The following is a 20365-nucleotide window of genomic DNA, read 5'->3' on the forward strand; positions in this document are numbered from 1 at the left end:
TATATTTTAATATGATTATACTTAATTCAGAGTGATGGCAAGATCAGAAATCAGATTTTATAATAAATTGTTATGTGACGGAAGCTTTCCGTCACATAACAATAAATTCAATAAATGCTATACGTGCAAAAATAAATTGAAAAAAAAATTAACAGTTAATTAATAGTGGGTTCACCTCGATAAAATACAGTATTGTTATTACTGCTTTGTAGTATCACATGGGTCAGTGATTGCAAAATGTGTGACGTCACCAGTATCACTCCTTTGCCACCCATACGGTGGTTAGAGTGTCGCAATATAGCTAGTTAAATAAAATATTTCTTTTATCTTTGTGAATGAAACCAGCCATGATATTTAGAACTGGCTAAATTAAAATGCAGTGAAAAATATTATCACATGCGTTATATTATTTGGATAACGCGCATTTTAATTGTTCTCTAAGAAAGGGGGAAAAATTTTCATCTCACTATGAAGATGGCGGAGGAGGTTAGCGTCAGTGAGGATGTCCCAGACAACATGAAAACTTGTAATCAAAATTTCATATGTGGTGTTGTGGAAGGTAAGAGCTAATTTGGAATAGTTCGTTATTATAAATGCCACCATAATATAATGAGCTTCAAGAAAGGATAGCCTAAGTAATGTGATAAGTTAAAAATATTGTGGTTAAGAATTTGCTTTGTAGGGAGACAATCCCGTCATTCTGAGCGAAGTTTCGGTTTTAATGTAAGCCCTGTATGCTAGAAAGAAATTGCAATTAAAATTGCGAAATACTCTTTAAAATTGAAATTATAAATATGTATGGAATCTTAAAGGAAATGGTACATAGTGTTTTATAGATGAGAACTTATCTTAGCTTAGAGCCCTCCAAAACGAGTTGTACAATTCAAAGGAATGTAATCAAATTAATTAATCGCCTCAGTTTTGGATGTAAATGGTTAAATTTGTAGCAGTCATCACCATAGTGATGTGTGTGAGACAGTTTTGTTTAGCGGTGTGCCCATTTTCCATTGGTTATAGGAGAATTAACACATGGCCTCTTTATGGATTTATTCCTAGACACAGAGCCGATTCATGGCGTTCTGAGGGCGCTGTGCCCATTGGGCACCGTAAGCATAGGGATGCCTAAGGTGGTAATTTGCGGTTGTTTGATATTTTTATATTGAATAGTACTCAAAAATGGAACATAAAGCATATGCTCCGTGACTGAATATGCAAAACAAAGCAGATCAGTTGCCAATTGAGTGTATTTTCGGAGGGATGATTCGAAAGTGTGGAGACACAATTCTCCCAACAGTAAGGAGGGGAAAGTCTGGCAACTGTGCCAGTGTCAGCTGAAAAACATAAATGGTATAACATGTGTTTTTCTTTAGACTCCTTAGTAGCCAAATTTTTAGTTTTTTTTCATGTGTTCATATGTATATCTGATTGAGGTGTATAAGGCACAGAAAGCGGGGGGGGGGGGGTAAATTATTATTTATTGTTATTATTATTATTAGCCATATGGTGCAAGGAAGTCTGAGGCTTATGCTGCACCAGCCAAAAAAAAAAAAAAAAACCCTGAGAGAGAGAGAGAGAGTGTCAGAAGTAGAAAGGAATCACCAAGAAAGAGAAGAATGATGATATCCAGTTCAGGACCCCGGGTTTACCAAGCCCATACTCACCAGATGTGAATGAGGAAGGCCTATTCTCCCTAGTAGGGAGAGAGAGAGAGAGATGAAAAAAAATCTCAGCGAATAACAGAAGACTGGATTTCATAATGTTCAGTAATGAGCAGGAATGATTTGCTTCCCAAAGTGGAATTGGTTACCTAGGGAATGGGACTAATATGAATATTCTATTTTTATGTTGATATATATATATTTTTTAAAATCTAATGAAGAAAATAGCCTTACTAATATAACAATATACATATTATATTTTTATAAATAAATAGCCAAGCTTGTGTTAAATGTGGCAGAGTATCATTGTACAGAATCTGTATATAAAAATGACATTTCACTCCATGACAATGCCAAGCATTGTAAGGCCATCAGGGTCTCAAAAGTTTAAATACTTCAAGGTGATAATAAAAATTGCAATATTGATGCTGTACAGTCATTATATCAGTCAAAGTGCTCTTTCCAAATGGATATCTCTGTGCAGATGGCAAATATTTTAGGACACTAGAACTGAAATTTCCTACTTTTTAACTGAAATAGGTGGAAATAATGGACCTGACTTGCATGAGAAAAACAAATAATGCTACATTATCTAGAAATTACTCTGGTGGATAGTAACGATGATATGATTTTCATCAATTTAATGAAAGGTAGTCATATATTATATATATTGGATCTTTAACCAATAAAGTTTATCCAGTAGAATTGTTAGCTTTTTGCACTAGTTTGGGAGAACCAAGTGTTAAAAATTTAGAAAAATGCTGCTGCTATTATACTTTTAGTAAAGGTATAATGGCAACGTATTACTTCAGATCAGTGCTCAAACTAACACTGTCACATGAATCAGTAATGCCCTGTACACATACTTGAATATTAAAAATAAGTTGATAAAAGTATATATACCTATTAAGAAATATAGTTCAAGGTTTAGGCCTAAATGGTTATCAAATGAACTAATGAGACTCGTGACAGAGAAGAAAAATGCATGGGATGCATATAAATTATCAATCGACTCAGAAGCCTATGGCAGATATAAGCTAGTCTGTAATCAGGTCACAAAGGAGGTTAGGCAGGTGAAGGCAGATCACGAGAAATCTTTGGCAAAAGATGCTAAGAAAAACAGCAAGGATTTCTTTACTTATATAAACGCTAAAAGGAAGGGGATGAATCTGATTGGTCCACTTGATATCGATGGTTCGACTGTTGATGATCCTGCTCAGATAGCAAACAAACTGAATGAGTATTTTGCATCTACATTCACAAATGAGGAGTTATTAAGGTTTGAAAATGGCAGAAGGTTATCAAATTGTAGCAGGGTGCTTAATGATTTTGTAATAACTGAGAGCAAAGTGGAGGAGAAATTGTTGAAGTTAAACATAAGAAAGGCACCTGGGGTGGATGTGATCTATCCAGTTATATTAAAGGAGGCAGCAAAGCAACCAAGCAAACCCTTAGCCATAATTATGAGAGCATCCTTGGACTCAGGGGTGGTCCCCACAGACTGGAGATGTGCAAATGTATCCCAAATTCACAAAGGGGGGGGATCGAAGGGTGACACGAGTAATTACAGACCAGTTAGTTTAACTTCTGTTTCCGGGTAAAATAATGGAGTCACTGGTTAAAGATGCATTGCAGGATCATCTAGACAAGACTGCAGCAATAATTCAGAGACACAGCATGGGTTTGTTAAGGGAAAGTCTTTTCTGACTATTTTGATAGGATATTATGATGTGGTTACAAAGGAACTGGATGCAAAAAATAATTTCGATATTATATATTTGGATTTCAGGAAAGCCTTTGACACTGTTGCGCATGGAAGACTATTGTACAAATTGGAGCAGGATGGTATTAAGGGTAAGTTGCTTTAATGGATAAAAGGATGGTTGAGTGGGAGAAGACAGAGGGTGGAAATTAATGTGTGCTGCTCTTGGTGGACTAATGTTATTAGTGGAGTCCCACAGGGTTCGGTGTTTGGTCCTCTGTTGTTTTGTTTTTTTTATCAATGATATTGATGAAGGTATATCAGGCTTAGTGTCGAAGTTTGCAGATGATACAAAGGTTGGCAGGGTTGTTAATGACAGTAATGGCAGTGTGCTACTGCAACAGGATCTAGATAATTTGGGCAGATGGGCTAAGAAGTGGCAACTGAAGTTTAATCTTGACAATTGCAAAGTACTGCATATGGGTATAAGTAACGTACCAACTTTGTGGTACTACACCTAAGGTGGTAGAAAATGAAAAAGACCTGGGAGTAAGTGTGCAGTCAGATATGAAGTTTTCTGAGCAATGCAGACAGGCTGCCAGGGCAGGTCATGGGGTTTTGTCAATGATATATAGGAATTTTGCTAGCAGAGAAAAGGAGGTGATTGTCCCTCTGTATAAGGCAATGGTCAGGCCACGCCTTGAGTACTGCGTACAGATCTGGAGGCCTCATTTGAGGAAGGATGTAGATTTGCTTGAACGTGTACAGAGAACGGCAACAAGATTGGTGAGGGGAATGAAGGGATCCTCTTACCAAGAGAGGCTTAAGTTCTGCAAATTGCAGTGGCTGGAGACTAGGCGCGGTGATCTGATTGAGGTGTATATGGCCTTGAATGGGTTGAGCATGCCGAACTCTGATGGGATCCTTCCACTTGTTCAGATTACAAACCTAAGGGGGCATAAATTCAAATTAAGAAAAGACAGATGTAGAATAGATGTGCGGAAATTTGCCTTTAGCCAGCGGGTGGTTAATTGCTGGTACAAACTTCCATCTGTCGTTGTGGAAGTTGATAGGTTAAATTAATTTAAGGAGGAACTGGACAGGCATTTTTTTTTTTTTTTTATGAAAACCCCAAACACGAAAGGTATCAAAACCTGTAGTACTTAGTATCGTGCATGGGTTGAAGGAGAAGTATGGGGGGAGGGGATGCCGGAAACTTTGCTCTAGAGACTAAACATGGGTTTAACCACTTCAAGCCTCCAATAAGCAAAGTGGTGGTATTTCACCTGTTGATGAAAGTCATCTACCACCTAGATTTGGAGGGAATGGTGTGATTTTTTTTTTTTTGGCTGATGCTGCATAAGCTCATACACTTGCTTTCTTGCATCACATGCCACTACTACTACTAAAGCACTTTCATTTCATAAAATATTCCATTTTACTTCCTATTTTAGTTCTTTAGAATAACAGTTTATTTTTTAAGAACAGGTGGCTTCAGAATGACTGTTGCAAACTGGTTGTTAAAAAAATGGGGATGATACATTTAACTTATTATAAGTTGAAAACTAGCGAAATCAAGTAATAGTCAGCAACTTTTGCAAAGTGATTTCAAGTTACTTCACAATAATTGATTACTAAGTAGAATGAGGATGAAATTACGGAATTATATACTTGGCAAAACAACGGTGAATGCCTGTTACTGAGCATTGCTACCTTTTTTAACAAACTACAAGGATATTATTATATTCATGAGACTTTCATTTTATGTATATAGGTGTAGTGGCCAAATTCATCAGAAAAACAATGTCATTCAGTTCCTCAAGGGCCATTCACTGTTTGTATTATATAGGAAGTAAAGCAGGAATTTTTTTCATATAGCACAGTTATTTTCTCACTTCAAGATTCCAATTAATGTGATTGGTATTAAAATGGGTGTTATGCTTATTGGTATTTATATTAAACTGGTAAAGCAATGAAAGGAAGCAAAGCTTATACAGCATCTGCTGTAAAAACAATTGTTAATAAATAAAATTGTATTCGTAGTTTTATATTTTAGTATTAGTATTGCTAGTGTGATGCAAGGAAATAGTTTAACGAGCACCAACCGAAAAAAAAAAAAAAAAAAATTTCTCACCTGATTTTCCCTTTTCAGTTAATAATTTCTTCAAACCTTCCTCTACCCATTTGTATAGGAAAAACAACTTTAAATTTAAATACCTTGGATAGAATTTGAAAGTTTCTGCAATTCTGCCCAGACATCATAGGAGAGAGTATATATTGAGAGCCTTATCAGTCAGTTCGGGCCTGGAGCGATCGTGCAAGCCTCATGAGGTAGAATTTTTCTTTGTGTGTGGTCTGTGCTTATTAACAGGAGAAACTGTTTTAACATGGATGGAATAGGCTTGAATAGAAGGGGAGCAAGAATATTTGCTGATGCTATCAAGGCAGTGATAGGTGAGTTAGAAAACTGCTAGCATGGGGAGATACACAGACTAATAGCTTAACTTGAACCGCAGAGGCGAAAGTGATTCTTGCACTTCTACTATTGGTACATGGAGCAGCCTGGAAAGCAAGGTGTCTGTGACTTCGGGCCCTGTTGTTGATCATCATGGAACAAATAAATACATGGGCTGTGTTAGGGTAACTAAAAGTAAGAATGTGCATGTACACTAATGCTAGGAGCATGGTAAATAAATTTGATGAATTTGAAGTACTGATTAAGTCATCAAATGCAGACATTGTAGGAATAGTGAAGAAGCGGTGTCACTCAGAGGTAAGTGATGCTGAATTTGAATGTGGGGAGTACAATGTATACAGGAAGAACAGAGGACAGGAGAGGTGGAGGGGTTATGCCCTTAGTTAAGAAGAATATTACAGTGGAATCTTGTTAATACAGAGTTCAAGGGGACCTAAATTTTCACGTTTTGTAGTAACGAGGTCCCCCAAAAGTGTCAAAATTTTACCGTTTTTTTTTTTTTTTTTTGGTACATACTGTATATCTAGGAATAATAATAAATAATAATAATATCAAAAATAAATTAATAAAATAAAATAATAAAAATAAAATAAAACAAAAGCCTTGTGTCTAACAATACACTAATAGGAATAACATATTTTTTAAAGATTTTACAGCACAGACGTTAACAAATGCAATAGTTGTTTCTTTATCAACGTTACTGCAGGCCATTACATTCTCTATTATGTTCAATGCATTTTGGGCATCTTTTTTAGATGGCAGTGTGCATGCTTCTTCACTGTTGCTGATAACAAAAACATCATCATTTTGTTTGGTACCCAGCAGCTCTTCTGGTGTTGGCATTGCAGTGGTAGCAACTTCATCATCCACCTTCACAAACTCTTTAAATTTGCCAACAAAATCTATCTTCTCCTTCAAATTCCTCCATTCCTAACTGTTGCTTTCACATTCATCTGCTGGACCATGTTTTTTGTGATGTTCTCTCCAAAGCCACTTTCTGAAGCAGTTGATTATTACATTTGATCTAATACTTTTCCAAGCAATAACAAGATTACGAATAGCATCCAAGACATTCCAATTTGGCTGCAAATTGTTCCCTCCTTCTATGTTGCGGATCAAGTACCTTATCAGGCGGGCTCTATATGCTCTCTTGAGGTTATGAATAATGCCTTGATCCAGTGGTTGTATTAAACTGGTGGTATTGGGGATAAAAACAACAGCCGTATATTTGTCAACTTGAGTGTCTCGGCAGGATGTGCTGTACAACGGTCTAGAATCATCTAAATGTTCCTTTTTTTTCTGAAGCCATTCTTCTGTCCAATTTTGATAACCAGGACTGAAAAATTTTGACTGTAAGCCAAGCACGTCTATTGGCCTCATAATCACAGGGAAGTTGGTTAACTGCTTTAAAACATCTTGGTTTGGAAAACTTACAGTACAAAATGGCAGTACAAAACTACACCCACAAGTGGGTGTAGTTTTGTACTGCCATCTGAATTGCAGCATAACAGAACAGTGAGTCTTTGTTTACTTAATTTTCCACCATGACAAGACTCTCCTCGAACAGCAAATGTTTTGTTTGGCAGCAAATTATAAAAATAAACCTGTCTCGTCAAGATTAAAAATATCCTTTGCCTCATATTTTTCAAGGATGGACCGTACAGAACACAACCAGCCTGTAGCTTTTTCTTTGTCAACTAATCCAGCCTCACCGCAAACATTTCGCAAAACCAAATTATTCCCGTCTTTAAATCTTCGGAACCAGCCACTGCTGCTGCTGAAGTTGCTAATCCCATATTGCTGAGAGATAATTTGTCTTTTCTTGCAAAATCGGACCTGATATTGGCAAATTGTATAAACACATTTGTTGGTACTACTACTCAGAAAGTTTTGTTTCAAGCTCCTCGTGTTTTGCACCATGAATTCATTTCTTATTTTTCATCGCTGCTCCAGTGTCACACACTTCAAGTCTTTTTCGGTTTTTCAGTATTGTAGATAAAGTAGGTAAAGGGATGTTGTCCTTTGCAATGTCCGTTTTGCTTCTTTCCATCCTGTCAGCCACTTGTATAACTTTTAGTTTAATTTCCAGGCTTAATTCTGTCTGTCTACGTTTTGTCGCCATAACACTGCTAGATAAGATTTAATATAAACAAATTTTAAATTAATTTAAAGACACAAGTTCCGAAAAAGACATCAGCTCAGATAAAATGGCGGCACCTCCGTAGCCAGGTGGGAAGGAGCAGCAGTGCGTAGCACACACTTCTTGATTAGACCGGGGTTCAAGCCCGTCACCACCAAATACAGAGGAAGCGGAAAGGTCAGGGAATGACCACCGAATATCCCGGAGCAATATGGCCTTAGTTGCTAATGCTCCTAAAAAAAACCAAATAACAATAATAACAGATAAAATGGCACAAAAAATAGATTGCCGTTTACGATAGCAAAAGACTCTTTGAACTGGGGTAACAATTGCAACTGACCTTATTCCCGTGGAGAGCAAGGGAGTGCATGTAAACAACTTAGAAAAACTTTTTATTCTTTTGTTAATTTAATAACTCATCCTTCAGAAAGATGTTTTTAAGAGTGCACTTGACATTCTAGCTACCATAAACTGCTCTTGTTTACACAAAACAAATTTCTAACAAGTCAGTGCCATCCTTCGGGAATAGGGAGCCAGGTGGCCGGGGGCAATAATCGAATCGCTCTGCCAAGATTTGTATTAAACATACAAAATGACAATATTTATTTCTCACAGGGTGAAAAAGAGGGTAGCTGGGGTAACAATTGGATCGCTCTGCCATGATTTGTATTAAACATACAAAATGACAATATTTATTTCCCACGCGGTGAAAAAGAACTTTGTAATACATATTAACCTAAATTTGTAATAAACAAATATATTTACATAGAAAAGCCTATCCTTTCACATGGGAATGGTATGTGCTTCATATAAACGAGTACTTTGTATAAACCGAGTTTGTTTTAACGAGGTTTTACTGTAAATCTAAGGCAGTGCATCCAGTTGACTTGGTTAAAGAGTGCAAAACTTAATGACTGCATTGAATATACGAAAGAGCTATACAGAGAAATAGTGGACCGATAAATCAGAATGTCTCGTAATGGGGGATAAAATCCCCCATTACGAGACATTCTCTACCACTTTTAGTGGTAAAGATTAGGCACTGATCACATTGTGATGTTTAAAGACTTCAGTGGATTGAGTAAGCTGAATGTTAATGTCATTTTTCCACTTTCTGAGACTATACATGAGGGGAGCGTAAATTTAAAGTTGAGGATGGATGGTTGCAGTATAGATGTGTGATTTAGGTGCCTCTGTAGCCAGATTAGCATTAGCATTAGTAGAGGCATATGATGCAAGAAAGCAAGCTTATTCAGCATCAGCCAAAAAAAAAGAAAAAAAAAAAAAAAAAAAACAACCACTACTCCCATTTCACCCCTCAATTCGTTCGAAATACCTGTCCAGCTGAGCCTTAAATTTGTTTAGGCTATCAACTTCAACAACAAGCGATGGAAGTCTATTACACAAACCAACTGCCCGCTGGCTAAAGGCGAATTTCCGCACATCTATCCGACATCCGTCCTTCCTCAATTTGAATTTATGCCCTCTCAGGTGATTATTCTGAGCAAGAGGAAGAATTCCATCGGCATTGAGCATGCTCAAGCCATTCAAAGCCTTGTACACCTCTATCAGATCACCTCGGCGATGCCTAGTCTCCAGGCTCTGTAATTTGCAAAACTTAAGCCTTTCTTCGTAAGAGCAACCCTTTGTTCCATTCACTAATCTTGTTGCCCTTCTCTGTACTCGTTCCAGCAGCTCTACATCCTTCTTGAAATGAGGCCTCCAGACCTGTATACAGTACTCAAGGTGTGGCCTGACCAATGCCTTATACAAGGGAATAATCACATCCCTGTCCCTGCTAGAAAAATTCCTGTATATCATTGACAAGACACCATGAGCTACTCTTGCAGCTCGTCTGCACTGCTCAGAGAACTTCATATCTGCCTGCACAATTACCCCCAGGTCCATTTCATTCTCTACCACTGTCAGCGTAGTACCACAGAGTTGATACGTTGATCTGGGGTTACTGTTTCCCATATGTAGTACTTTACATTTGTCAATGTTAAACTTCATTTGCCACCTCTCAGCCCATCTGCTCAACCTTTCCAGATCCTGTTGCAGCAGCATAGTATCAGTAGTGTCCTTAACAACCCTGCCAACCTTTGTATCGTCTGCAAACTTGGACTTTAAGCTTGATATACCATCATCAATATCATTTATAAATACAGAAAACAACAATGGACCCAACACTGAACCCTGAGGAACTCCACTAATAACATTAGTCCACGTTGAGCAATGTCCATTGATTACCACTCTCTGTCTTCTGCCACTCAACCATCCCTTTATCCATAGCAGCAATTTGCCTCGAATGCCACACTTCTCCAATTTGTGCAGCAGTCTTCCATGCGCAACAGTATCAAAAGCCTTTCTAAGATCCAAATATATAATATCAAAGTTATTCCCTGCATCCAGTTCTTTTGTGACTACATCATAGTATCCAATCAAATTGGTCAGACAAGACCTGCCCTTAACAAACCCATGCTGTGTCTGAGCTATAACTGAATTCTTGTCCAGATGATCCTGCAGTGCTTCTTTAACCAGTGCCTCCATTAATTTTCCTGGAACCGAAGTTAAACTAACAGGTCTATAATTACTTGTGTCAGCCTTTGATCCTCCTTTGTGAATTGGGGTTACATTTGCACATCTCCAGTCCATGGGTACCTCCCCTGAGTCCAAAGAAGCTCTCATAATTATGGCTAGGGGTTTGCTTACTTCCTTTGCTGCCTCCTTTAATATAACTGGATAGATCCCATCCACCCCAGGTGCCTTTTTTATGTTTATCCTCAACAATTTCTCCTCCACTTTCCTCTCAGTTATTAGAAAATCATCTAGCTCACTGCCAGTGTTTACTTCACCTACGACATTCCCCTTCCTGAATAACTCCTCATGTGTGAATGTAGATGCAAAATACTCGTTTAGATTGTTAGCCACCTGAGCTGGATCCTCAACTGTTGAACCATCAACATCCAGTGGACCAATCTGATTCATCCCTTTCCTTCTTGAGTTTAAATAGGTAAAGAACTCTTTTCTGTTTTTCTTTGCATCCTTTGCCAAGGATTTCTCATAATCTGCCTTTGCCTGCCTAATCTCCTTTGTGACTTGGTTACAGACCAACTTATATCTATCATAGGCTTCCACGTCACCCATTAATTTGTATGTATCCCATGCATTTTTCTTCTCTGCCATATGTCTCATTAGTTCATCTGACAACCATTTAGGCCTGAACCTTGAACAATATTTCTTGGTTGGTATGTAAAGCCTGGTAGCTTCCAAGATTAGTTCCTTGAATGCTTCACATTTTGAATTTGCTGTTGGTAACATCATCAGTTGGTCCCACTGTATAGAATTTAAATACTGTCTCAGACCAGCATAGTCTCCTTTACGAAAGCAAAAACCCTTCCCTTTACCTCTGATGGTAGTTACCTCCTTGAGTAAATCCCACTTCAGCACACTGTGATCACTGCCACCCAGTGGTTCATTTATCTGCAGATTCCTAATGCATGAAGAATCACTACTGATAATCAGATCAAGAGTATTACTCCCTCTAGTTGCCTCCCGAACATGCTGGTGTAGAAAACAATCATCCAATAAATCCACAAAAGCCTGGCTAGTGTGTGAGTGACCAACCCACAAATTCCAGTCAATATCTGGGAAATTAAAATCCCCCATTATAAGACTCTCTGATTTACTGGCCCACTCTATTTCCCTGTACAGTATCTTATTATACTCATCAGAGTCATTAGGCCTATAGCACACTCCTACTCTCAATTTATATTTACCTATGCTTATGTCACACCAAACTGACTCAACACTGCACTGTCCAGCGATGTCAACTGGCTTCACTTCCTTGGATTTTATGTGTTTTTTAACTAATAGCATAACCCCTCCTCCCTTCCTATCCTGTCTATCCTTTCTGTAGACGTTGTACTCCCCAAATTCCAGTTCTGCATTCCTTATATCTGTGTGACACCACGTCTCTGATATCCCAACAATATCTGCCTTTGATGTTTTGAGTAATACCTCAAATTCATCAAATTTATTTACTAAACTCCTAGCATTAGTGTACACGCAAGTATACATGCACCTGTTTCTATTCTTAGCTACCCTAACACAACCCATGTGTTTACTTGTACCGCAATGACTTCCAGCAGTCTCTGAAATATCCTGAAAAGATGGGCAAGAACAGCAGCAGCAGCAGTGCATAGCACATGCTTCTTGATTAGACTGAGGTTCGAGCCCATGACTACCAAATATGGAGGATGCGGAAAGGTCAGGGAATGACCACCACATATTCAGAGTTCAGTGTTGGCATTCGAGGTGAGCGGACGCGCTTAGTCAGGGCTCCTCAGTTAACTGGTTTACTTTTGGACAGTGCTTTTAAATATTTGATTTATTTAGATATTGTTGGATTATTTTGTTATAGGTTTCCTGTAACAGTTTGATTTTAATAATATTATAGATATAATTTTTTAAAGTTAACTTTCATTGATATTTATTTAATTTTATAAAGGTAGTTACGAGATCTGCCTTAAACACGTCACAGGGTATCGTGACTCACACGGAAATAGCCCATGGTGATTTATGGGTGAGTCATGATTTAACACGTTCGCTGCCGGTCATGGGTCAGCATGCTATCGTCAATAGCGCGGCACAGAAGGCGGAGACTGTCGCCAGAAGCCGACTGTGTTTCCATAACCAAAAAGCTTGAAAATTGGTAATAAGGGATTGTTCGGTATACCATATCAATATTTAAGTGTCGTATAAGCAGTTTCCAAAAAATTTTGAGATTCATGTGCCAGCGCGTGATAGGCACCGGAGGTCAAATTTGGCTTTAAATGCCGCATCACGCGCTGGCGCGTGACATAAAAACATAATAATATAGTTTGTAAATAATAAAACAAAAAACATGGTAACATTAAGAAATACGTTTTATTTCATACCGAACCAATACAGATTATAAATACTATGTGTCAGAATGTTACTTATGTATAATTTTCGCACAATCTAAGCAATAGCCGGGTGATCCTTCACAAACACTGCAGATATAGATTGTATCCTTACGTTTCCCTTCGGAATAGCAATGTTTGCATTGCTTCCTCAATATCTTTCCACCTTTTCTTTCTTCCCGTGGTTTGAGCACATGTTCCAGTTCAGGTACATGATGCACAGTATGAGGGAGATCAGATGGCTGTTTTAATAAAGATCTGATCACTGATAAACGGAAGTCATAAAGTTGCACCTTGTTATGTGAATATTTATTATAGATATGGTGTGCATTTATCATTATTAGTTGCAAAATATGCATAAATATTTTTGTAGCCCACCTAATGGTTTTCCTTTCGCAAGGATAATAGGCAAGCATTTGATCTTGCTTGTCAATGCCTGACATAAACCTATTATACTCAATTATAGGCAATGGTTTTGATTTCAGTTCGCCTCGTTTGTTCTGCATTTCCACCATATCATTTTGGTATTCTGTAGATATGTAACTGACATCTCTTCTATCCTTCCACTTAGCAATCATTACACCACGGGCACACCTTGATAAAGTTTCTCCTTTCTTCAGTTTTTTTCTCGAACCTCTTTCGGAAATGTTTTCCTATTACTTCTGATTGTCCCAGTACAATGGGTTTGTCTGTCAGCGAGACACTTAGCGAGTTCATAGCTATTGTAATAATTGTCCATAAATATGCTATGCCCGACATCTAACATCCCATCAAGTAAGTTCATGACGACTTTTTGTGCATGTCCTTTTCCACCAGAATCATCCAACATACCGGTATACACTTGAAATTTGATAACCATGCCAGTAGGCGTTGTGATCATATACAATTTGATGCCGTACTTATGGCGTTTGTTTTGAATGTACTGTCGAAAAACAAGCCTTCCACGCCACAATATCATAGACTCATCTAAGCTAATCTCACGTCCTGGATAATATATTTCCGACATTCGTTCATTGAACAGATTCACCATTTTCCGAATTTTATATAGGCGATCCCGTGGACATACCTCTTTCTTTTCTGGATTTTTTGCAAAATGCAAGGCCCGCAGTAATAATAAGAAACGATTCCTGCTCATGTTGTCTGCGAATACATGTAATCCGAACAGCTTATCTGTTTTCCAATAATCTTGTATGCGGTTCAGTCGAATGGTTCCCATATGTAAAATTAATCCTAAAAATACCAGCATTTCATCTCTAGTGGTGTCCTTCCATGCATTTATTCGAGAATATTCTTTATTTTCTCTGGGAAGAAGTATTTCATGAGCATAAACATTTGTTTGTGTAATTATTTCATCCAAGATATTGACGGTTAATAAATGACGAAAGTAATCTATTGGATTCTCACCTGGCACGGGTTGCAGCAAAGACTCGGATTTTGTGAAACGAAACTGTTTCATCGATGTTACGTCATTTTCCCACATGACGTTTTCCAACTTACAGGGATCCTGCAGTGAAAGTGTAGCCTCTTCCACAATACCTTCTTCATCTACACTTTCCGAATCGTCCTTTGGAGGGATAAAATCTTCATCATCGTTGTAACTGACGTCACTGGAATATACGTCAGATAAATCCTCCAATATTTCTGCAATTTCTTCATCTGTAAGGGATTTTTTATAGTGCACTTTTCTTCTTTTCGGGCCCGACTGGCCTGCTAAACTGTCATCTGCACAACTCATATTACAAGGCTTTTCCTCACGTCACGTAACAAAATATTCAACACCACATACAACTACATATAGTTTAAACCCTTTACTTGACGCCAAAACAAATATAAACAGCAGAAACACAATGCCAACTGAAGTTGACAACTTCATACAAAAGTCTAGTGAATCCCGCGCCCGCGCGTGATTGGCTACTGGGTAATGATGCCACATCCCGTGCCAGAGTGTGATCGGCTCTTCAATACTGCTGCGACATCACGCGCTGGTGCGTGATCGGCAGCGAATGTGTTAATCTGTTGTGGAACCTGTGGAATGTTTTCCAAGGTCGACCTGGTGACTAATCCTACCTCACCTGGGGATTCTTTTCTTTGTGATCGATGTAAGGAGTGCACCGATCTTAAATTACTATTTGGTGCACTGATGGAACAATTTGAGTCCCTGAAAAAACAAGTGCTTGGCCTCGAGAATAATGCATCTGGGAGCTCGTCAGGGGCTCAAGACTCCAGCAATCTACCAAGTGATGCACACCCGATTCGAGCCTCAAAACAGAAAAACCAAGTGCAAACTACTCTGGTTAAAAAGGACTTTGTTTTATTAGGAGACTCCATTGTCAGGGAAACGGGGAATATTTTTTGTAATAAGGATAGGTGGAGCAGAACCAGGGTATGTCTGCCGGGAGCAACTATTGATGATGTCACCAACAGATCGTCAGATTTTAAAGGGGGTAAAGAGAATATTATTATTAATAATAATATTAAACGTACATGATCTGACGATTTGTTGGAAAAATACAGGACCATGCTGAGGAAATGCTGCGAGCTAGGCCATAATGTCTATGTGTCTGCAATTCTGCCCAGACACGATAGGAGGGATTATATGTTAAGAGCCTTGTGGATTAACTCAAGACTTGAAGGAATCTGCAAGGCTTTAGGGGAGAAATTTCTATCAGCATGGCCCACACTTGTAGGTAGAAGGAATTTGTTTTGTAGAGACGGGATACACTTAAACAAAGGTGGTGCAAAAGTTTTTGCCAGTATTATTGAGGATACATTAAAGGTTCAGGAAAACTGCTAGCTAGGGGGGGATGTGGGTAATACTGACACGCGTTTATTGATAATATTGGTCAAAGTAACTCTTGCACATACCTTAAGAGTTCTTATCTGCTACCCCAACTGAACGTATTATCTTGATGTTCTTGGGGCAGAAACGTTTCACGTGAGCGGGTAGTTAATATCAGGGAAGAGAGCCTAAAAAACTTCAAGGGTTGTGTTAGGGTTGTTAAATATACAAGAACTGTAAATCTTAATTGTTTATACAGTAACGTTAGAAGTGTCGTCAATAAAATGAGCGAATTCGAACTGCTGGTTAAAACAAGTAATGCGGACATAATAGGGCTTACAGAGACGTGGTGCCACCCGGAAATTGGGGATGATGAGTTTATACAAGTATGGCTTGTATAATGTATTTAGGAAGGATAGGGTAGATAGAAGGGGTGGTGGGTTAATGCTTCTTATCAGAAGCAGCCTGAGTGCCACGATAGCTTTCCCGGATTCAGACATTTCACATGCTAGTATAGAGTCTGTATGGTGTGAGATAGTTGGAAACAAAGGTATAATGCGAGTAGGAGTAATCTACAGACCAGGTGATTGTGAAGATTATGACAAAAGCCTCTACATACAAATGGAATGGGCAAGTAAACATCAATGTCTTATTATGGGTGATTTCAATTTGCCTCTAATTGATTGGTGTAAATGGGAAGGAAACTCGACATGGGGAACAAATTTTTTTAATCAACTAGATGACTTGTTATTTGTATCAACATGTCAGGGAAAGTACTAGAGAAAAGAATATCCTAGACCTCATCATCACCCACGAATCAGATGACATAACAGGGTTGACAGTAGAGGAACCAGTAGCAGGAAGTGATCACGGAGTTCTATGGTGGATGATGACGAAAGAGGTAGCAGAAGTAAAAGGCAAAGGAATGGGTTTTAATTTCAGAAAAGAAAATTATGATTCCTTAAGGTACTGCATGGCCTCTATTAACTGCGTAGATATCGTGCAGAAAATGAATACATATGACCTGTGGTACGCTTTTAAAACATTAATCACAGATGCCTTGAATGCGTATATACCATTAAAAAATACTCCACGAGGAGGGTTTCAAGTTGGATGAATAGTGAAGTTGCCACATTACTTGAGCAGAAAAAGGTGGCATGGAAAGGTTACAGAGCAATAAAAAGTACTGAAACCTATAACAGCTACAAGGTGATGTGTAATAGAGCCACAGAAAAGGTTCGACAGGCAAAGGCAGTTTATGAGAAATCACTAGCAAACAGAGCAGAGAGGGAGGATAAAGAATTCTTCACATATATAAATGCTAAGAAGAGCAGGACAAACCAGATCGGACCTTTACGTAAGGGAAAGGGGATAGTATTAAATACACCAGCTGCCGTTGCAGATGAACTCAACAGTTATTTTGCATCGATATTTACAAATGAAAAACCTTTTGTGGCAATGGGAAATTGTGGGAGCGAAGTTAAAAAATATGTAATTAATGAAATTGAAATTTCGCAAGATTATTTAATGAAAAAACTTTCGAGCCTACAGACCAGTAAGGCCCCTGGAGTTGATGGAATATACCCTATAATCTTAAGGGAGGCGGCGAGTGCATTGAACCATTGAGGCTAATTATGCGAGCATCACTAGACTCTGGGGAGATTCCCTTGGATTGGAAAAGTGCAAATGTATCTCCCATACATAAGGGTGGCTCTAAAAGTGAAGTTGGAAATTATCGACCTGTCAGTCTGACTTCAGTAGTAGGGAAAATCGTGGAGGCAATGATCAAGGGTGGAATTCAGGATCATTTGGATCGAATTGAAATTCTCAACGATACTCAGCATGGTTTTGTAAAGGGAAAATCATGTTTAACAAATCTGGTTCGCTATTTCGAAAGGGTCACTCACGACCTGGATTTAGGGAATAATTTCGACATTGTTTATTTAGATTTCAGCAAAGCTTTTGACTCAGTCCCACATGAGCGGTTGCTTTATAAGCTGGAACAGGTTGGAATCACTGGGAAAATCCTTAGATGGATAGAAGGATGGCTTCAGGGCAGGAGGCAGAGGGTTGTGATAAATGGCTATTCCTCAGATTGGGTTGATGTAAGAAGTGGGGTTCCCTAAGAATCAGTATTAGGACCACTGTTGTTTTTAATTTTGATAAACGACATTGATGAAGGGATAGAGGGCATGATGTCTAAATTTGCAGATGATGTTAAAATTGGTAGAGTAGTTAATGATCACTGTCAAGCTGAGCTTCTTCTGAGAGACCTAGATAGACTTCAAGAATGGTCAGAAAAATAGCAGCCGTGCTTTAATCCCAGGTGTAAGGTATTACACCTGGGAAATAGTAATCCCAAAAAAACTTATTCACTTGGTGGAGTTCAACTAAACCCAGTACTGGAGGAAAGGGACTTGGGTGTTACGATACGGTCAGACATGAAATTCTCTGAGCATTGTAAACAGGTTGCACGGAAGGCCCATGGTATCCCATCGATGATCTATCGAACTTTTGCAAGTAGAGATAGGGATGTGATAATCCCATTATATAAGGCTTATGTTAGACCACACTTGGAATACTGTGTTCAAGTATGGAGACCGCACCTAAAGAAAGACATCGAGCTTCTTGAAAGGGTGCAAGGATGGGTAACTCGCCTGGTGAGATCGGCAAAAGGGCATCCTTATGAAGAAAGACTTTGAATATGTGGGTTGCAGAGTTTGGAAACTAGACACCTTAGAGGAGATTTGATTGAGGTGTTTAAGGCTCTGAGAGGCATCAGTAAAATGAATGGGGACGAAATTTTCAAGATTATAAATGATGCTAGAACTAGGGGACATAAATTCAAGTTACGGGGGGAAATGTTTAGATTGGACTGCAGGAAGTTTTATTTTAGCCAGCGAGTTATAAATTACTGGAATAAGTTACCTTCATGGGTGGTAGAGGCCGACGGTTTGGGGAAATTCAAGGGTCATCTGGATGGTGCCTTCGGGTAGGGGAGGCATGTGGGATGATAGGTTTAATTTCCTTTTTTTTAATTAATTATTATTATTTATTTATTTATTTTGTTTTTATCATTGTTTTGTTCGGATATATTTTTTTGGCTGGTGCAGCATAAGCCATAGGTTTTCTTGCACCATGCGGCCATTACTAATACTAATATCCCCGGAGCAATATATCCTTAGTTGCTAATGCTCCTAAAAACCAAATAACACAGTTGTGTCATCTGCCTTCAGCCAGCGGGTGGTTGATTGTTTGAACACATTCCATCTGTTGTTGTGGAAGTGGATAGGTTGAATAAATTGAAAGAACTAAACAAATTCTTGGAGGGTATGGATTGGTGAACTGTTTTTTTTTTTTTTTTTGATTGATGCTATTTAATATTGCTTAATTGCATCTTTTGTCATTACTGCTACTACTACTACTATTATATCAGTTTTAATTTTAGTATTTCTCTAATTTGATCATGCACAGATTGTTCATTTATCTGCCAGAATACCAGACAATCCTAATACACAACATTTTGATGTGTTTGTCACAAACTGCCCTTCAAAGTACACAGTTGACTTTTGTGGCCCTCTAGCATCCGAGATCACAACTTGGTGATGGTCTCTTCTCCAATGGAGCCTTTCTTTTGTGGCTTTTCTCAGCATTATCTTGTTTGGCATTACAATAATGTGAAATAGGATGATTGTAAGAGATTTATGCCCTTCTTTTCCTTGGTTGGATTACTGTTTTAAATACAGGCAGTTCTCGCTTTACGAGTTTTTGCTTTATGAGTTCCCGGGTTTACGAGTTTTTTTTTTTTTTTTTAAGTATCAAGTATCAACAAAATTGAAATTATTAGAACATTAGTTACAAAAAATGAATGTATAAACATTCATAAATACTGCATTTCAAACCATGTGCGTAGCTATACAATACAGTGTACCCAGCTTTACGATATTAATCCATTCCAGAGACACCATTGTATCATGAAAATATCGTAATGCGAACACAGTAAAACATTGTTTTTTGGTAATTCGTTGCAAACCTCAGAAGTTGAAATTTTTGCTATGTAACTCCCCAAAAGGTTGTTTTTTATAGTGTAAATTGTATTAGTTACCAATTCAAATCACTAAAATGCACCACACTTTCATTGTTATCAATATGTTATAAGAACCAATTTCGAAGGCTTTGTGATGTTTTTCTAAAGCACATTTCTGGAAGTCACGACCATAAAACAATAAAAACAATTTGCACTTTCCGGTTTATTGGGCTTTTCTGGTAGTGCAGTCAGTTATAAATGGGTAGTAAACTCAATGTTATTGCATTTGCGAAAATACCGATAGCTGGAATTGTGTGTTTTTTGCATTATTGTGGTGAAATGTGTTTCCCCTTTACTGAAATCTTCAATCGTATAAATAAATTTTCAGAATCTTCTCTTCATTCCTTTTTTTTAAGCTTCGTAAACTTGTTACTCCACTTAAATCGTGTTAGTTGCAATTTGTGTGTTCCGTTAAAAAATGTTTATGCTTCTATTGAAATTTATAAAGAAAATAGTAGATTACCTTGGAAACAAACGACTCTCGAAGCATTTCTGAAGACGACTTCTTGTGCAACAAACTAACCAGTGCCGAGCCAATAATGAATGATCAATGAGTGTGCATTTAGTCAATGAAGAA

The 20365-nt window shown here is 38.1% G+C and overlaps 1 protein-coding gene across 1 annotated transcript in view; it reads left to right on the forward strand.

Moving 5' to 3' along the window:
* The first annotated feature begins 278 nt into the window (after positions 1-278).
* Oga (O-GlcNAcase) overlaps positions 279-20365 on the forward strand; it is a 402181-nt gene continuing 382094 nt past the window's right edge. Inside the window, exon 1 of the mRNA XM_090385453.1 lies at positions 279-559. Coding sequence (XP_090241579.1) covers positions 469-559 — 91 coding nt within the window. The 5' untranslated portion in view covers positions 279-468. The remainder of the gene's footprint in view (positions 560-20365) is intronic.

This window comes from Mastigoproctus giganteus, chromosome 11 (assembly GCF_048544385.1).
Source record: "Mastigoproctus giganteus isolate SK-2022 chromosome 11, ASM4854438v1, whole genome shotgun sequence".
NCBI classification, from domain to species: Eukaryota; Metazoa; Arthropoda; class Arachnida; order Uropygi; family Thelyphonidae; genus Mastigoproctus; species Mastigoproctus giganteus.